Raw genomic sequence first — 17199 nt, 5'->3', positions numbered from 1 at the left:
TTCTATCCACACATTAAGTGATTCCTGCACTACTGTAGCAAATCAGATCAACCCTGATGCACCAAATATAAATGAAGGTCTCCATAGAAAGTTCTTAAACTTCTTTAATGCCTGTGTGCTGCCATTAATTAATCCCCAGAAGAGATAAACTCAAGTATCTGCATGCATTAGGCTCAATATTTTACTTCTGCTTATTTCTCCCAACTTCTGGAGAGGTACATGTCTTCCACCTTGTTTTGATTTTGTAACAGCATATTGATGACTTTACTGTTATTTATCTGGACCTCATACTTCTGCTTGAAAATCATTTACAAAAGCAGAGGAATCAATGAATTAATACAACCCTCAGCATCTTTTACTGCAACTTTTTCATTTGCTTTGCTCAAATACAGCCTCATTTTTCTGGTGTAGCAAAGAATCAAAGACTTGAATAAAAGACTTGCTACCTTTATTAATGCCTGTTTGATCCAATAATCAAAACTAGGGATTATCTTCATTTCAGCATTATATTACAAAATCATGCCACTGCACTGCCTTTAAAAATATGCAATTTTCTACCATTCTGATTTTGTTTTATTTTATCTGAAATCATAAAATCAATAATTCTTAGAGTCATTTATCTGATTGCTCTCTTCTTTCAGTAAGGGTCATTTCATCCATGTCTTTCAGCCTCACTATACTTAGACATACTATATACTTATACTTAGTTGGTTTTATTTTCCTCAGTTCTACTGGGCTATACCAGATCATTTGTGTACCTTATTTTTTTTGTCCCACAGAGTCTATGGGTAAGTAATTTACTGCCTCTTTTTCTCCTGTTTCAAGCTATCAATAAAATAGGTTAAATTAGAAGATACTTATTTCACACTTCCTGACTTATGGGGCAACTAATAATACATTATATTTTAAGAAGAAAATTTTAAATAAATGTAATCATACTAAAGAAGTCTGTGACTGCTTGGCCAATTCTATGGATTTTATAACACTTACATCTCTTGCTCCAGCAGAGACCCCAGTTAGCAGCAGTGTCAGGGAAGGGGAACAGGCTGAGGCACAGTGCCCAGAAGCAGCCCTGGGAGCAGATAAGCCTCCTGTGAGCCATGCAGGGCCAACAGCTGGATCAGGTCTTCAACCAGCCAGCTGCAAACACAAATCCTTGCTGCCTTCCCTAAAGGAAGCTTACAGGCTGAAGTCTGACACCTGTATTCAACGTTGGGTTACAGCCCTTGTAGAATAAGAGTGGGAAGGGACCCACAGGGATCATCCAGCATAGGGAATAAAACAGGGAGTACAATGGAGCTGATAAAGGGGCCTGATGGAGCAGAAACCGTGGGAGAGACAGACACTGGGCAAGAAGTGACCAAAAAACACATTGTGAAACTTTGTGATGAGATAAACTTACCAGGTAATGTGATGTCATGAAGAATGTGTAACCATTGGGAAATTGTTACCAAATTAAATACCATACAAGTATATGAACACCTTGTATACTCAATAGAATTGGTCTCTGATCCAAACTGGGATGTCCCCATCTCTCCATCACCAACAGATCTCTTCACTCTCATGACCAGTGAGAGGACTCGAAGGAATGACCTGAACTCAGGGGAGGTTTAGGTTGGAGATCAGAAAAACATTCTTCCTCCAGGGTGGGGCACTGAACAGCTCCCCAGGGAAAGGGCCCAAGGCTGCCAGAGCTCCAGGAACATTTGGATAATGCCCTCCAGGGTGGGGCTGTGGGGTGTCTGGGCAGGGCCAGGAGCTAGACAGGATTATCAGCAGTGGAGAGATGGGAACATCCCAGTTTGGATCAGAGACCAATTCTATTGAGTATACAAGGTGTTCATATAGAGTTTTACTTGTATGGCACTTACATAGGGTTCTGGTTTTGGAAACAATTGGTTACACATTCTTCATGACATCACATTACCTGGTAAGTTTATCTTACCACAAAGTTTCACAATGTGTTTCTTGGTCACTTCTTGCCCAGGGGGCATTATCTGTGTCTGTCTCTCCCACGGTTTCTGCTCCATCAGGCCCCTTTAGCAGCTCCATTGCACTCTCTGTTTTGTTCCCCATACAGATCAATAGCTGCTCCCCATAAAGGATGTTGAGGACCCCAGTGAGGTCTCCCCTCAGTGTGCTCCCACAAGGAACACTCATGCTGAGAGACTGAGTTGGGCTCATCCCACATCACCCTGACCAGCTCAGCTGCTCTCAGCCTTGTTCCTGGGTCACCCCAGCAGAGAAACCATTTGGGAGGTGCCACTGGAGCTGTCTCCTAAGTGGAGAGCATGAGCACTGGGGGAACAGATGCACACCCCACAGCACTCCTTGTCCTCCTGCAGCCAAAGCCTGTCCTTTGCATGGAGTTTGGGGCAGTGAAGAGTCCAGGCAGCACAGCTCACAGCCCAGAGAACACTCCCACTGCTCCCCCAGCCTTCTAACTCTGCATGGAAAAGTAACAACTGCATGGAAAAAGTGCTTTGGCCAAACAGCAGAAATACTAAACGTGCCTCATAGCTCCTCCAAGCCTTCCAAGGGAACACCTGAACAAAATAACAAGCTAAACTTCAGCATATTCTGCTGAATAAAACCCTCATATATTCAAATTTTTCTACTCACACTTTTGGCAAATTTTAAGATATGAAATATAATCCTGTGTGGATAGACAGGAAGATGTAAATGTTGAAGTTGGAGCACAGACCTCGTGGGGACAGTGTTAAATGAAAGAACCTTGGGTTACTGGAGGGTCAGAGGCACAGTTATGTGGAACAGCAGCAGCACCATCTGTTTTGGGACTCCTCTTTCCTATATCCTTGATTTACAGAATGTACAGAAGCCTGAGTATTCCCCAAAATGCTTACTGACTTCTACTTTCACAGCTAGTGAGCAAACAAATAGAGCTTCAAAACTGAACTCCCAATTCAAGCCAAACTCCACCAGGCTTTTCAGGAAAAAGGCAGAAAGGCATCTAATATTTTGGGTTTAGTTACTCATCCTACAAGTTTGGGTTTGTTGTATATTTGCAGTTACTAACAAGCCTCTAGTGGGCTACAGTTCCCAGTAATTAATGATTATTTGTTCCCTTTTCTCTAAATAATACAAATTTTGGCTCTCATGTTCTTACACAAAGATATATACAAACATGAAAAAAAGGGGCAAATTAATGTATTTTATTTTGAGCTAACAAGGTCCATAATTTAGAAAACAAGAAATATGCAAATAATTTACCAGAGCTTATTATTTCTATATCACTAGTTATAAAAAAAAAAAAAAAAAAAAAAAAAAAAAAGCAGGAAAAGCCTAACCAAATGGGGAGTGAATCAACTGTAAAGAAAAAGTAGAGATAATACAGTTCTATCTTGCCTCAGAAAAAGTTCAAGTGCAAATTCTGGGTTTATTTTGAAGGCAATTTTACTTTTTCTCTTCTTCAGTGCCTTATTTTAATAAGTTACATACTGAAAACACCAAATCTAGTAGCTTGGAAAAAATTAGCAGAAAATTTAATCATACTTCAGAGCTACAATTTCTATTTATTAACTACTAAATGAATTTAAGAAAAAGGGAAAAAATGTAAAGAGTGATGTCTCACAGATCACTTTCCCCTTATAGAATTTTTAATTAAAAAAATTGAAGTTTTGGGGTGGAAGCAAAAGTTGACATTTACTGACATTTAGTAGCTAAAATGTAATCCTTCCAGAGAATGAATAGCAGGAAAAGGTGGGGGTGGAAGAGAAGGGAATCAACTTCTGCTCTGATTACACAGAAGGAAAAAGCTAAAAATTGTGGAATAAACTGAATGAAAGCACAAAACCACGAGCATTTCCAAATTAAGTTCTCCCAAACAAGGGGGAGGGTGTCAGAGCTCCCAGGAATACTGATTTTGGGCTCCCTAGAAATATTCCCTACAAAACAAGCAGCCAGCTCTGGACCTTTGGTGGCCATCAGTCCCACCAAAGTGGGAGAGATCATTGCTCCTGATGTCTGAGCTGCTGGAATCAGGGACCAACACACACTGACAGCTCACAGCATCCTATTTGTGTGCTTTATAAATGGAATTAACCCATTTTCTAAAAGTAAACAGAAATTAGAAAAGCCCCACAAGTTTTGAAGCAGGGACACCAATTGCTCTGTGCAGATACAAAGCACCAGTCAAGATTCCTGTAGGATCAGGCAATAAAATGTGCACAGGAATCTAAAGGTTGCTACAGTCCACAGGTAGAACATGCTTTAATGAGTAACTTGCAGATTTAGATTAAATGTGGTATGAAAGTGTAAATTATCTCATTAAAGTTAATTTATTTTTTAATTAAAGTGTAAGCATCATTTGAAGGCTTGAACAGACACCTCAATGCAGCCTAATTTCTCAGTAGGGTCACTGCATTAGAAAAACATCCTATGAATGGCTTCAAGTTAAAAAGTTGAAACAGAGAGAGTTCTATCCTGGTGAGCTCCTTGGCAAAAAAACCCAAACCTGGTAGGCTTGGGAGTTTTTAAGGATACTGGTCTTCAGAGAAGGTGAGGAACCCTTGGTAATAAGAAGCAACATAAACCAGAAACTTAATTTATATTAATAATACATTAACAGTGTTAATCTCAGCCAAAGAGCATTTAATACTCTTGTGCACATAAAGGGGGAATGACAAGCAGTAGTCTCCTGGTAATCCCCTACACAGCAGGAAACCAGGGGATGATGGGACACATTAATGCCATTAATTTTTAATATAAAACAGAGCAATGCTCCTCAGTGATGAAGATGGTGTGTTGTGCACGTGAGAAGTTGGTGGCCAATGGTGATGACAACACCTCCCCCCACCAAGCCATTCCTATTTTAACTTGCTCAAATGCAAATGGAAGATCAAGTTTAAAAGCCAGAATTTTCCCTTTGGGTCTGCCCAGTCACAGCATCCTCAAGAAGCAGCAATAAATTTCTGGAACTTGCATGACTGAGTTAAAAAGCAGTTATTGAGCACACAACACAGTCCCAGCACACAGTGGCCTCAGGTGCTCAAGTTCAGAGGGTTTACACAACAAAAATCAGAGAACACCCATCTCCTCATGAGCTTTGATGCTTGGGATACACTGAGCAGGACCATGGATGCTCTCCCAGCTGCCCTCAGAGGTTTCTGTCACACAGCCCTTTCTCACACTGGCTGCCCAGAGACAGAGCCATTCTCCTCCAGACTGCCCTCCTGTGAAACATTCTTATTGGATGGAGGGAAAACCCAGCTTTGGTTTCAGACCCAAGCAGTCCTACAGTTATTACCCATATTGCCAAAAATGAAGATTTCCACAAACAGCAAGAGCCATTTAACGATAAATTGCTATTTCTGTGTTGGATGCTTTATTGAACCAACATTTGTGAGAACTTTTTCCTTATTTTCCCTGTGAGACCTGGTTTTTGTGCACACAACACAGCTTTTACCCTCCCTCACACCTCCACTACTGATCCAGACAGCAGGGAGGTGAGGAAGACTCAGAACTAACTGGTCTTGTTGGAAGTGTTTTATCATACAAATGTACATACACACATATATACACACACTCAGCAGTATACATTACTGCTGTTTTCTCCTCCTGAGCACAGCAAGAGGTCAGTTTTTGCAGATCTTGAGTGTTTTGTCCTATTTTCCAACAGTAACAGCCTCAGAGGCCCAGCCAAGCCAAGCCTGTCACAGAGACACACAAGCAGAGTTTCTGAAATCCAGCTGGAAAGGAGAGTCAGTCACACTCCCTCTGCCTTCAAGAGGCCTTTAACAACAGCATCTCAGTACCAGGAAAAAGTTATTACAGGGCTAAGACACTGGAGAAAAATTCTACTTGATACCAATCCACCAGAACCGTGACTGTTTCTAAATTAACTGACCTTTCCCCATGCACCACTCTCACTCTGGCAGTCTGTTTCTGTGCACTCTGGTGCCAGCAATCTTGGGAGATGCTACTTTGTAGGTTTTCAAACATTGAAAAAAAAAAATACAACTTTAAACCCTCCCAATTAAACATGATAAATCTGGAAAACCACCTAATTCCAGTACACAAGGCAGCAATGCAGATACTTTGCCCTTGGTAAGCACGACTTAATGTACACAAAATCTGATGCAAAGCCAGTCGTTTGTTAAGAAAGTGAAATGAATAGTAAAAATACAACAAGCTACCAAAGTAGTTTGGAATTCTATTCCAAGTTCCAGACACAAAGCCTAGCCTGCCTAAAATCCATAGCAGACATGCAAAAATTGAATTTAAACCTGCATTGGGGTGCACAATCTCATCACATATTTAAGCCAGTTTAAAGTATTAACTACCCATGGCTCTAAAGTTTCAGATTCTGGTTTTAACTGTCTTTAGCAGTTGAGTTTTACCCTAATTCACATTATAGGTGAAAATAAAGAGCAGAATATGCCTGAAAAGAAGCTTCAATAACATGACACTGCATTTCCACAGGCCAAGTCTCATAAAGTGCCTTCCTGCCCTGCCCTTCAGAAGAGGGGGGAAAAAAGGATATAAATTTGAATAGCTGTTGCAAAAAAACCCTGTTTCACCTTATGTTTACACCCAAGTTTAGACAAGTTGCCCAGAAGACACACCCTTAGATGAAACTATTGTGCAAGGGATGGACATCACCCAGAGGTGAGGCCACAGCTGCATTTCCCACTCCTTAGACAGGAGGATGTTGAACCCCTGCAGCAGCAGTACACTTAACACTAGAGAAACAACCATGTGCCTTCTGAAGCTCAAAGTTTCATTATTTATCCTGACAGTTTCGTATTCATCGGTTGTAACAACAGGATCTGGAAGATCACAGTCAAATTTGTCCAGTATATTAAAACTACAGGGGGTTTCTTCACATCTGAAATGCTCAGAGCTCTGTTTTCTCTCAAGTTCTTCACAGCATCACAACCTCTCAGCTCCTGGGGCAATGAATTTTACAGGTTAACAGTGTTTTAGAAATTCCTTTTAAATAATGCAATATTCTAAGGTCAATAGCAGCGAGGCTCAGTTCCCACCCTAAGGAAATGGGTGCCTTGGAAAACCCAACCAAGCAGGTTTAATTGGAGCAGGCTTCACTTTACTGGGCAAGGTGAAAGCATTTACACTTTTTTGTGTTATCATTCACAGGCAGACATTGAACATGGCTGAGAAAGAAAAGTGCTCTGCTCCCCTTTATCACAAACCTGCTGCTGTAGGGTTTGTATGTATGCAAAAGCTCTATTTTGTCCACAGAAAAACTCTTTAAAAAGCACAGGACACAGCCCTTAGAACAGAGACAGGGCTTGAAAGAACAGGAAGCTTCAAAGCATCGAGGAACCATCAAGCCCCATCTACCTCCCAAGTGTCAAATTTTGAGTGTAAATTGATTGGAAAGGGAAGAGCAGGAGAAAATGAAAGGCTTTTACTCTTCAGGAAGACAATGGGGACGTTGTGGTGGTACCGTGGCAGGGCAGCTGAGCCAGGACTCAGCCCCCTCCCTCCCCACCTTGCAGCTCTGACATCCTTGGTGCTAACAACTCGTTGCTGTGGAAACCAGACTGCTTCTGACAAAGCCACATTGACTAAAAAGCAACATGTGGGAAAATGAAATAAGGCCCTGAGACAAATTAATCCTTTGCACCAAAAATAAATACAATTTTGGTAAAAATTAAGCAAGTAAAGGGGAGTGTTTCTCAGTGTTGGGACAACAGGCAAGGAGAACGCTGAGAGGCCTTGTGGCACTGCAAAGGGATTTTAAAGACATTTCATCCCTGAAATACATGGCAGATTCAGGGCTAAGGAGCACAGTGGAGTCCAACACAGAACACACGTGTGTGAGGCAGCTTTTCCCTACCCAGTTTTGAAGTGCTCTCCTCTGAAAACAGAACTCCACCCAGCCGCACCCCGAGCGCAGCAGGAGCCAGGGCTGGGACACATCAGCACCCAGGGGCTTTCACAGGGCCCAGCCTGACTCACACCTGGGCAAAACCTCAGCACAACAAACTCCTGGCTGTGCAGATCATGAGCTGCTCCACGCCCTGCCATTCCCAAACAGTTTATATATCCCAGAAATGCCATCCAAAAAACCCCATAAACAATCCATTCCTTTCTGATTTCTTCCCTTACAACGGTGTTAATAAATCTGTCCTCAGCCCTTGTTGACTCAGATCCCAGGAGCTGCTTTAGGGCCTGTTACTTGGAATGCCAGCATCCTTAAGAGAGTATTCAAGAAAAAAAAATCCTGGGAAAATGCCCATGGAGAAGAGCCAGAGTTTGAACTGGCAAGACTTAAGATCTGTGCACAGTGCAACTTTAATAAAACTGTCTCCTTATCCAGATCATCTGAAATTACTCATAAAGATGGCACACTCAGGGTGGTTTGTTTCATTTGTAGGGTTTTTAAAACAAATTCAGCAAGCAAACTTCTCTGGAGGAAAATTTAAATTTTACACAAATTTAATATTTGGGTTTTCTCTTAACACAGGCCATGAAAGCTCCAGTGCAAAATGCCAGGTGTCACAAAGATTCAGGAACTTGGAGGGCACTCCTGATTTACATGCTGAGCAAGAATCCTCTCCCCCTTCACTCCCGAGGTATTAAAATGCTGCAGTGTTACAGCTTAATCTCATTTACAGAGCTTTGAATCATCTTAAGTACTTAGGAAGTCTGTGTAAAATACCACAATCCCTGCAGTTTATACACCCTAATCCAGGCAGGCCACACCACCAGCTTTCACTGCTGCTGATGAGAAGTTCTCATGGTTTTTCAATTAATTAAGCAGCTAACTACTCTCCACATCCCTGCCACTCCCCACCAGTGCTGCTGTGTCTTCGGAGAGTGCAAGAGCCACATGGACTTCAAACAACTCTGCAGGACCTAAAGACATAAAAGACATAAAGTTCTGCAGACTGCTGCTAATGGAGTATTACACACCATCCTAAAGTCTGCTGCTCTAAGGACACATTTATCATGGGAAACACCCAAAACAGGGAAACAAAGTCAGGTCATATGAGAAATGGGAACTTCTTCAGGGTCAAGCCAACAGCAAGTGCAAAAATATTTAGGGATGCAAAGTGCTGCATGATGGTGTAAATAAATCAAAGATTGTATGTTTTTTTAAATGAAAAAGATAAATCATTGTATACAGTGAAGGGATTAAAATGGAACAGTCTTCATAAGCAAGATATTATTCCACTAACTTCCTCAAATTCACATTGGCTCTTGCTTCCAATAACGGTGACACCTTCCTTCTCTGTGCATCCCATGAATTTATCACAGCATGAACATAATCTCTGCTTTCTGCTGAAACTGAACTGGCACAAACAACAACAAGAAGACATTTATTCTCAGGCCAGGCCACTCCTCCACAGACAGAGGAAAATACACAAAGGAAAAAGGGACGTGGGTGAGCTGTGACATTGAGGTGTGGACCTGATTCTTCCCAAATGTTATCAGGCTTTTCCAACCTGGGATTCTCTCTACATGATATCACCATAAGTAAATGCACCTGAAGTACACTTGTGCTGCAAATTAAGTTTAAAATTCTTGCATATTGCTCCTTTGTAAAACCCAGTCACCTGTAAGGATCCTCCCACTAGCACAAATCAGTGACGTTTTCCTTTGGTTAAATGGGAGGATTTATACCCTAAAGCAAGAAGGGGGAGACAGAAGAAGGCTCCAGTGTGGAGGTGTCAGGCAGTCGGTGGCTCTGACCGAAGCACCAGTGCTCTGCTTTCAGCACCTTCCCCGAGCAGTGAAACACTTATCTGGAACTTTATCAGCTCTTTGAACCTGGCAAGGCGGGGAACACGCCTTGATCTTCCCGAGCTTTGTTGCCACTCAAGTCAGGCTCTAACTTGTGCCAGCTTGCTGAGAGACAGAGAAGGTGCAAAGAACAATCAACAAAGTTCTGCTTTTTCAAGATGACTTAATGGTTTATGGCATTTGGCTTTCTGTTTCTGCTTTTTAGGCTTAATGAGTTGCCATTGAAAAAAATAAACTCATTATGTACGGTTTCACTATTTCAGACTGAGCCCATCTTTTTATTTTTTAAGTTATTTGCTGTATTTCAAATAATGAACAGACCAGTCAAGAATGTCATATCTTCAAAGTAAATTTATAAGTCCTTGTTTTTTAAAAATTAACTAGTCCAACTAACACTTTGGAAGGTGCCAGTCTGGCCCCAATAAGTACAAAGTGCTCAAAGACTCTGGTCTTGAATGACTCACTGGTTTAAAAACAATTCTTGTAGCAGTAGAAACGACCCACTTTTTAATCGACTGGAAGTTATTTTAGGTATTTTATGCATATTTACATAATAGTCACTGAGATTGGCACAGAAGGATAAAATTCAAGGACCAGTCTGATGCTATCCATATTTTAGGCACTCCTCTGTAGACAGGGCTGCCATTTAACTAGAACTCTTCTGAATTCATATATATTCTGTGCTGTAACCAGCTTTGATCTGCAACACAGCTCCTGGACTTCGTTACTGAAACTAAGCTGTGTTACTGACCCTGAATTTACCCACGAGCATGAAATAAACCAGCATAAACACCTGCAAGAAACGTGGTAGGTAAGAGGGAACTACAGAATACTTCAGTACAAAGTGCTAATTTCCTCCAGAAAAACACAATCATTCCAGAAAAGCTACTTCACCCTGGATAAAACCTAACCAATCATTACACTTGGTTCTCCAAATTGTCATCACAGTTCTAAGCTTAGCACACCATTATTCTTCCTTATGCCAAAAATGTTGAAATGTTTCATTCCTAATCTGGCATAATTCTCTTCTAAAAATGCAATCTGCAGCATCTAAGAAGACTGTTACTATTTCCTATTCTACAAGCAATCATCAGCCTAAAATAACCTTCACTTTGACTGTGTGCAGTGCTTTCTCCACTGCTGCATCATTTTCCTTGGTCATCATCTTTCATCAGGCAGCAAACAGGAAATTTTACAAGTACCAGCTATTTAGATAACTTTCAAAACATACTTTAGACTGTACAGTCTCCTGTTTGTGAGCAATCATGACCTGGTTTCAGGGTAAACTAACTGAAAACAGACTATCCCACTACTAGTTTTTGTCATGCAGAACTATTTAATGTAATTAGAAACATTAAAATTGAGTGAGAGACAGAAACATAACTCAAGACTAAATGAAACTGAGGCAGAATGCCTGTCTCTATCCACAGCAACTCACCTATGGAAAGCAGAACATTCTCTAGACAGCCCTATGTGTGGGTCCCAAGAATCATTTTGGGAAGGACTTTACAATTTTCTTTCTCCATTACCTGTTTTCTTTCCTTCTGAGAAGAAAGTTATGCTAATACTCTTATGTGTAACAGCAGAGACTCCTACTGCACAATTATCATTTCTATCATTCACTAAACATTCTGCAAACCTAAAAGGCAAGGAGGGTGTTCAATTTTGTGTTTGCTTTTTGCTTTATTTAACATTTGGGCTATGCCTATTTGTCTTCAAATCAGCAAGTTACAGTCACTTTTGTGCTGGCACTCAGCAGCACAGCACATTTTCCATGAGGCAGGGGGTGGCTTAACTCACTATTTATTCTAGAGGATAAGGTCTGTGTGTTAGATGTGGCACTTGGGGACATGGATGTGCTGGGTTAATGGTTGGACTTGATGATCCTTAAGGTTTTTTCCAACCTAAGCAATTCCATGAAGTAGCAGATCCATTCTTCCACTGAACCTGGAAGTGTTGGGTGGCTGGAGGCATCTGCAGTACTCATCCAGCCCAGTGCTTAGGGAAGAAGCATTTTACTGCTGCTACTCAGGAGTTACCCATCCCAAAAGTGCCAAGGCACCCATAACCAAGGTACTCAGCTTTCCTGAAGTTCCTAGGGTCTTTGTTTTGTGGCTATGCCTGAATTATCCTTCCTTTCCCTCTGGAAAGAAGCACCATCTCTTTACAGAAGATGAATAGTATGGCAGTGATGTGTAACACTGTTTTTACATCCTGAAACATCCACCAAAATCCTGAAGCTGCAGATGCAGAGAAGACCTAACACCCTGCAGAAGGCTCTCTACCTCTCTGTTCTCTCTATTCTTATTATTTCTTAATCCCAGCTCTGAGCCCTTCCTACCATCTTTCACAAAAATAAAGGAGAACACCAAATACATTGAAGTATTACTTTGACACTACTTAGCAGGAATTTGTGCCAAAAAAGAAATAAGGGAGAAGGACAGAAAGAACAAGGAGCTGTAGGTTGGGGTTTTTTTAATGGAAGGCAAGTCCCAGGAGTTCACATTAGTCCTCACAGGTAACCAGCTATCTTGGTCTCCTCCTCTCCCTAAAACAGTGAGGAGTGCAAACATCAGCAGACAACACTCAGGCTGATGTCAGCATTAAAGAAGTGGAGGTTAAACTTGCCCCAAAGCCCCAAAAGGTAAAGTGAACAGAAGGGGGCAGGCTGGGAGAGGAGATAAAAATAGAAGAGTGACTAGACTTCACTTGACAGCTATTTCTGGATCAACTATGGAAAGAGATCTGAGAAGCTTTTCTGTTTGTAAGGGAGACAGAGACCAAAACATAGCTGCCTTCTAGAAGGCCACAGTCCTGCACAGCAGTTTTGTTCATGCTTCTACTTTTCTAAATCCCCATGTTCTCACTATTTGGAAACAGTGCTGTTCAGCCAAAACATCATTATGTGTCTAAGGGAGAAACCAGATGAGATTTTCTGGAGCAGGACAGCAATGCGTGTGGCATTTCAATTTAACAGAAACAAAGCTGACAGCACACTGTAAACTGGGCAGCAAATGAAAATGCCAAGCAGAGTAAACTAAGCCACACAGCATTTTAGGAAAATAATCAAAACCCTGCAGTATCTCCAAAAGGATGTCTTGTGTTTTCCCACACCAAAATGATTAGTGAAATTTTAACCAGTTCCAATTATGGATATGGGCTAACAAGAACAACAGGGACCTCTCAATTACAGCATGGAGTGCTTGATTGACATATGGCTCTGGGGATGAATATTTTTGCCTCTTCAAGCCCTTTCCTCTTGAGTACCTCTGCTAAAATTCCTTCCATTGAGTAATTTCTATCCAGACCCTGGCTGTGCTGGCTCTGTTCCCATTTAAAAGAAAACCTGCAGGCAGAAAGCAGTGCCATCTGCCCAGTCAGGAGCTGCTTTAATGGGCAAGTTTGATGTGAAGGGGAACAGCCTATTACACTTTATCTTCAGCAGCAGGAGTGATGTTCTTCCTTTCCCAGGAGCAGGTTACAGCAAGTCCTCTCATGCCTGAAGTATTTGTCCACAAATATACATAAATCTCAATGGATATGTGCAAGCAACCTCCAGAAAAAATTCCATCCAGCATCCCTTTTTTTTTTTTTTCACATTCAACTTGCAATTCAGTCTTTCCATCTCTTTTTACCTGTCATACCAGTTGGGTTTGTTCTGTGACAGCTTCATCAGCCTCCACTTTCTATTCCTGTGAGTGAATGATAACCCTGCCATAAAACCTGAGAAGAATGAGCAGTGGCAAGGCCCTGTTGTCCCTACACAGAGAATTCTGCTCTGAAGCTGTTTCTAAATATTTTTTCCCAAGCTTCTTGTCCCTTTTACATAACTGCTTTGACTGGATGATTTGCTCTGAAGTGTCATCTGGAGCAGGTTTGGGACTTGTGTGGCCCAGTTCAGGTTTCACAAGAAACAAAGGGAAAACTTCCTCTGAATATTTTCATCCTTGCAAATGTCTTCAAGGCTGGGAAAAGATCTTTCTATTCTTGCCAATTAAGCAAGCAGAGTTTTTATCCCTCCTTGTTGGGTAATCTTCTCACTAGACCATCTTTGCAGAGAGCAGTGGATTCTCTCTGGGCTGCTGGCAGTTTTACTTAATTGCATGTTTAACTTTTTATTCAGCACTTAAACCCGTATGGATGAGAAATGCACACGTGCAAGCAGCAAACTTATCTGCCATTCAAACTCCTCAGATAACTCATAAACATCTTAATATTGCTGTCATAATTCTGTCCCTTTCAGAAGAAAAGTGCTCACATTCCACAGCTGGATGGGGAAAGGATGTCAAACACATTTACATGGTAAGTTCAGTGATACATCAGCTATTGCTGACCTGTAATGACTGGGGAAGTGGAACTTTGGTCCTCAATATATATTAAAAGTTCTGAAAAAATTCAGACAACTCAATAGTACTAAACACAAACAGGTATTAGAGACTCCACCATAGATTCCTCCAATCCACTAAGAAGAAGACATTCTATCAGGGGACAGCAATTTCCATTCTCTTCTTCCTCTCTCCAACTCTGAGGGCTAAAATAAAAAAAAAATATTTTCCAGATGCTAATATACATTGGAATGTATTTCCTACTTCATTCCAGAGTTACAAAATTTGCTCTGGAACATACTTGTTGCTACTGGATTGCCCTCTGGAAAGGCAACTTCTGTTTTAAAATGCTTCCAGCTCTTATGACTGCAAACCCTTTGAAGTATGAATGATCTCTAACCAGCAACAAAGCCACTGAACTCTTCAGAAACAGCAGATCAGCTTCAGCATTGACTATTACCCATCATCCCTATGCTAAATTCAGAAATTAATGTTGCTAGCACTCCAGAAAGACCTGATTTATGGATTACCTCAGAGATGCAAAGATGTGACACTCCCCATGGCAGGTGCAAAACCCCAGTACCTGCAGTCTGTTTGTCAAAACCTCCAGTTTCCCTAGGATAAATTTCTGTGAGTCAGCTATGTGAAGCTAATACAAAAGAGTGTGATAAAGTACACAAGAGTGTTGGAAACACACGAATTAATCAGCAAATTATTGTATTACATGCTTTTCTAGGTCCTCTATTACATTTTTTTTCAGTACCAAAGCTGCCAGGTATTTCCAGGCTTCTCTATCACAGTGCAAAGGCTTTGGTGGGGCAGCAGTTCTGTTTGGTAGAGACCATCTCCAGACCTTGGCAGAGCCTCCAGCTGACCACTGGCAGATGCACTCAGCTCCCAGCACACGTGGAGTGTGCTTAGAGAAAGGAAGGATAACTGAGAGCCTCCTGGACCCATCAGATTAACACCAGCCAGGAATCCCTAACACCCATAAGTAATTCTCATGAAAATTACTTCAGCTGCTTTTAGTCTTCTGGTTCTGAACCATCCAGGTTCTCCTTTAGGCTGTTTTTTTTTCCTAATAATGTGGTTTAAGAACATCAAGGAAATTTTCAACTTTAAAAGCTGCAGAACAAAAGGCAAGTAAGCTTTATGCTCTCTAATGAATAGTTATTGCTCCATTTATTTAAGTGGTACTTATCACCATAAATATCTACTAAACTCACTTACCATACTGGTGTAATCAGTGCTTTTCCAGGAAATACCCTTTGGTAAATGGATTGCAAATAAATTAGGAAAATAAATGAACAACTAGAAATGCTCCTTAAGAAAAGTCTTCAAAAAGAGGAAAGACTGAAGATCAATGAACATTTAAGTATTTCACAGCTTAGGCCTATTCACTGCACAAGACCCAAAATAGTTTCCTTCATGAGTATTGCATAATATGTTCATTCAAAATCTAGCAAGTTTTCTCCCAGAACACACCAAGACACGGTTCCCTCCCCCGCTTTTTTGTCTTTAAAATATGAACACGAGAATTTCACAGCTGATAATATTATTCTGGAAATGACACAGAATATTCTGGAAAAGCCTCAAGCTGGGGCTCCAGTGTTGCAACAGCAAAAGTTTCCACATATCCAAATTCTTCACGCATCACTGGTTGTGAAAGGTAAGCAAGAGAACAAGTAGCTTTTACAGGGTTCTGGGAGTGAACTCTGGCCCCTAAACCATAAATAAGGAAAAAAAGACAAACCACACATACCTTCAAAGCACATTTCTGGCCTGTTTCCTTGTTGAAACACTCCAGTACTTTGCCATTGATTCCTAACCCTAGCACACGTTTGGAGAGTTTGTAGTCGTCTGTAACTGCGTGTTTTTTTATCTCTAGTTTGACATGTGCTGTTCCTCCAGGCAAGGATTTCACGCTGCTCTTGCTCTCCACGTGACTCTCTGCCTGGGATTCCTGTTCACCTTCACTTTGTTCCATATCAGGGAAGAGTCTGGGATGGCAGAGACACCCGACAGATTCCTGTGGGGTATCCTCAGCAGAGCCCCTGCTCTTAAGCAATCAAACCCAGCGCTTCAAACATTCCGTTTGCTCGCCATTTAGTCCTGAGTAAAAATGTAAACAAGTGTTAGTAATTGATGCCAACTAGCTGCTGTCCCACCTCACCGCTTTTCTCTTAACGAGATGCCCGGGTGCGGGGTTACCCCAGGAAAGCGCACCTTGGCTTTACAGAGCGCTCACCCAGCTCCAACACACACAGCTCTCAGCCTGCAGGTGTAAATCACGGCTCTTACTGCAACAAAAAGTAACTGAGTAACTGCTGTAAACTCTGTACAACAGAGCTCAGCTTCGAGCTTATAAACCTGCATCAACCACTTGTTGCTTCAGTGCTTCAGGTAGAAATCCTCACAATGGTCCCCTGGCTCATCCCGACACTCCCAAATTACGCAAGAGAACCACGAATACCTGGACTGAACCCCAGAGTGGCACTGCCTGGGCAGGCACCGAGCCCTGGGACTGTGCTTTAATTGCCTGGGCGCACACGCGAGGAGCAGGGACCACCAAACCACCCGGGAACTGCAGTCCGTGGCGATGCCATGGCGCGGCCCCCGAAGCCCAGCGGTGCCCCGGGGCTCGCGGGGGACCCGGGGCGGGTCCCGGTGCCACGGGCAGAGGGGCCGCTCGCTCAGAGCCGCGCCGGGGCGGCGGCGGAGGGCGGCAGAGCCCCGAGGCGAAGCCGGGAGAGCGGGGAATCGGCGGCGGCGGGAGCCGGGCGGGGGCAGCTCCACGCCGGAGCTCGATTACCTGCCTGTGGCGGCGCGGCCCCAGCCAAGGCTTCCCGGAGCGGCGGGGGAGGCGGGCTCTGCCTGGGTCCGCCCCGCCGCCCGGGCAGGTGCGCGCCGCGCCGCCCTCCCGGCCCGAGCGCTCCGCACCGGCCGGGCCCAGCGCCCCGTGCTCGGGTGCCACCGCTCGGCTTCCCCTGAGCGCCCCGCCTGATCTCGGGGTGATTTGGGGCGGTGATGTGAACACGATATGATTTTATCGGGGTTCGCGGCCCTTCCCGCTGGCTGCTCCGGGAGGCGAGAGTCGCCGCGTTCGCTCCGAGCCCTGAGTCACACGGGCGGCAATGAGACC

At 42.8% G+C, this 17199-nt stretch overlaps 1 protein-coding gene across 3 annotated transcripts in view; it reads right to left on the bottom strand.

Annotated features, from left to right (window-relative positions):
• The window catches only part of MAPKAPK3 (MAPK activated protein kinase 3), a 45861-nt gene extending 28915 nt beyond the window's left edge, over positions 1-16946 (bottom strand). Inside the window, exons 1-2 of one of the 3 annotated variants that reach the window (XM_056501382.1) lie at positions 16870-16946; positions 15820-16169 (exon numbers count right to left, since the gene is read on the bottom strand). In XM_056501382.1, coding sequence (XP_056357357.1) covers positions 15820-16044 — 225 coding nt within the window. In that variant the 5' untranslated portion in view covers positions 16045-16169; positions 16870-16946. Of the gene's footprint in view, positions 1-15819; positions 16170-16283; positions 16473-16530 lie in introns of those variants that run through there. The other 2 variants (XM_056501381.1, XM_056501383.1) reach the window with 2 other exon arrangements.
• Between the last annotated feature and the right edge of the window lie 253 nt (positions 16947-17199).

This window comes from Oenanthe melanoleuca, chromosome 12 (assembly GCF_029582105.1).
Source record: "Oenanthe melanoleuca isolate GR-GAL-2019-014 chromosome 12, OMel1.0, whole genome shotgun sequence".
Lineage (NCBI taxonomy): Eukaryota > Metazoa > Chordata > Aves > Passeriformes > Muscicapidae > Oenanthe > Oenanthe melanoleuca.
The sequence above is the reverse complement of the archived record's forward strand: the minus strand, read 5'-3'. Positions and strand labels throughout refer to the sequence as shown.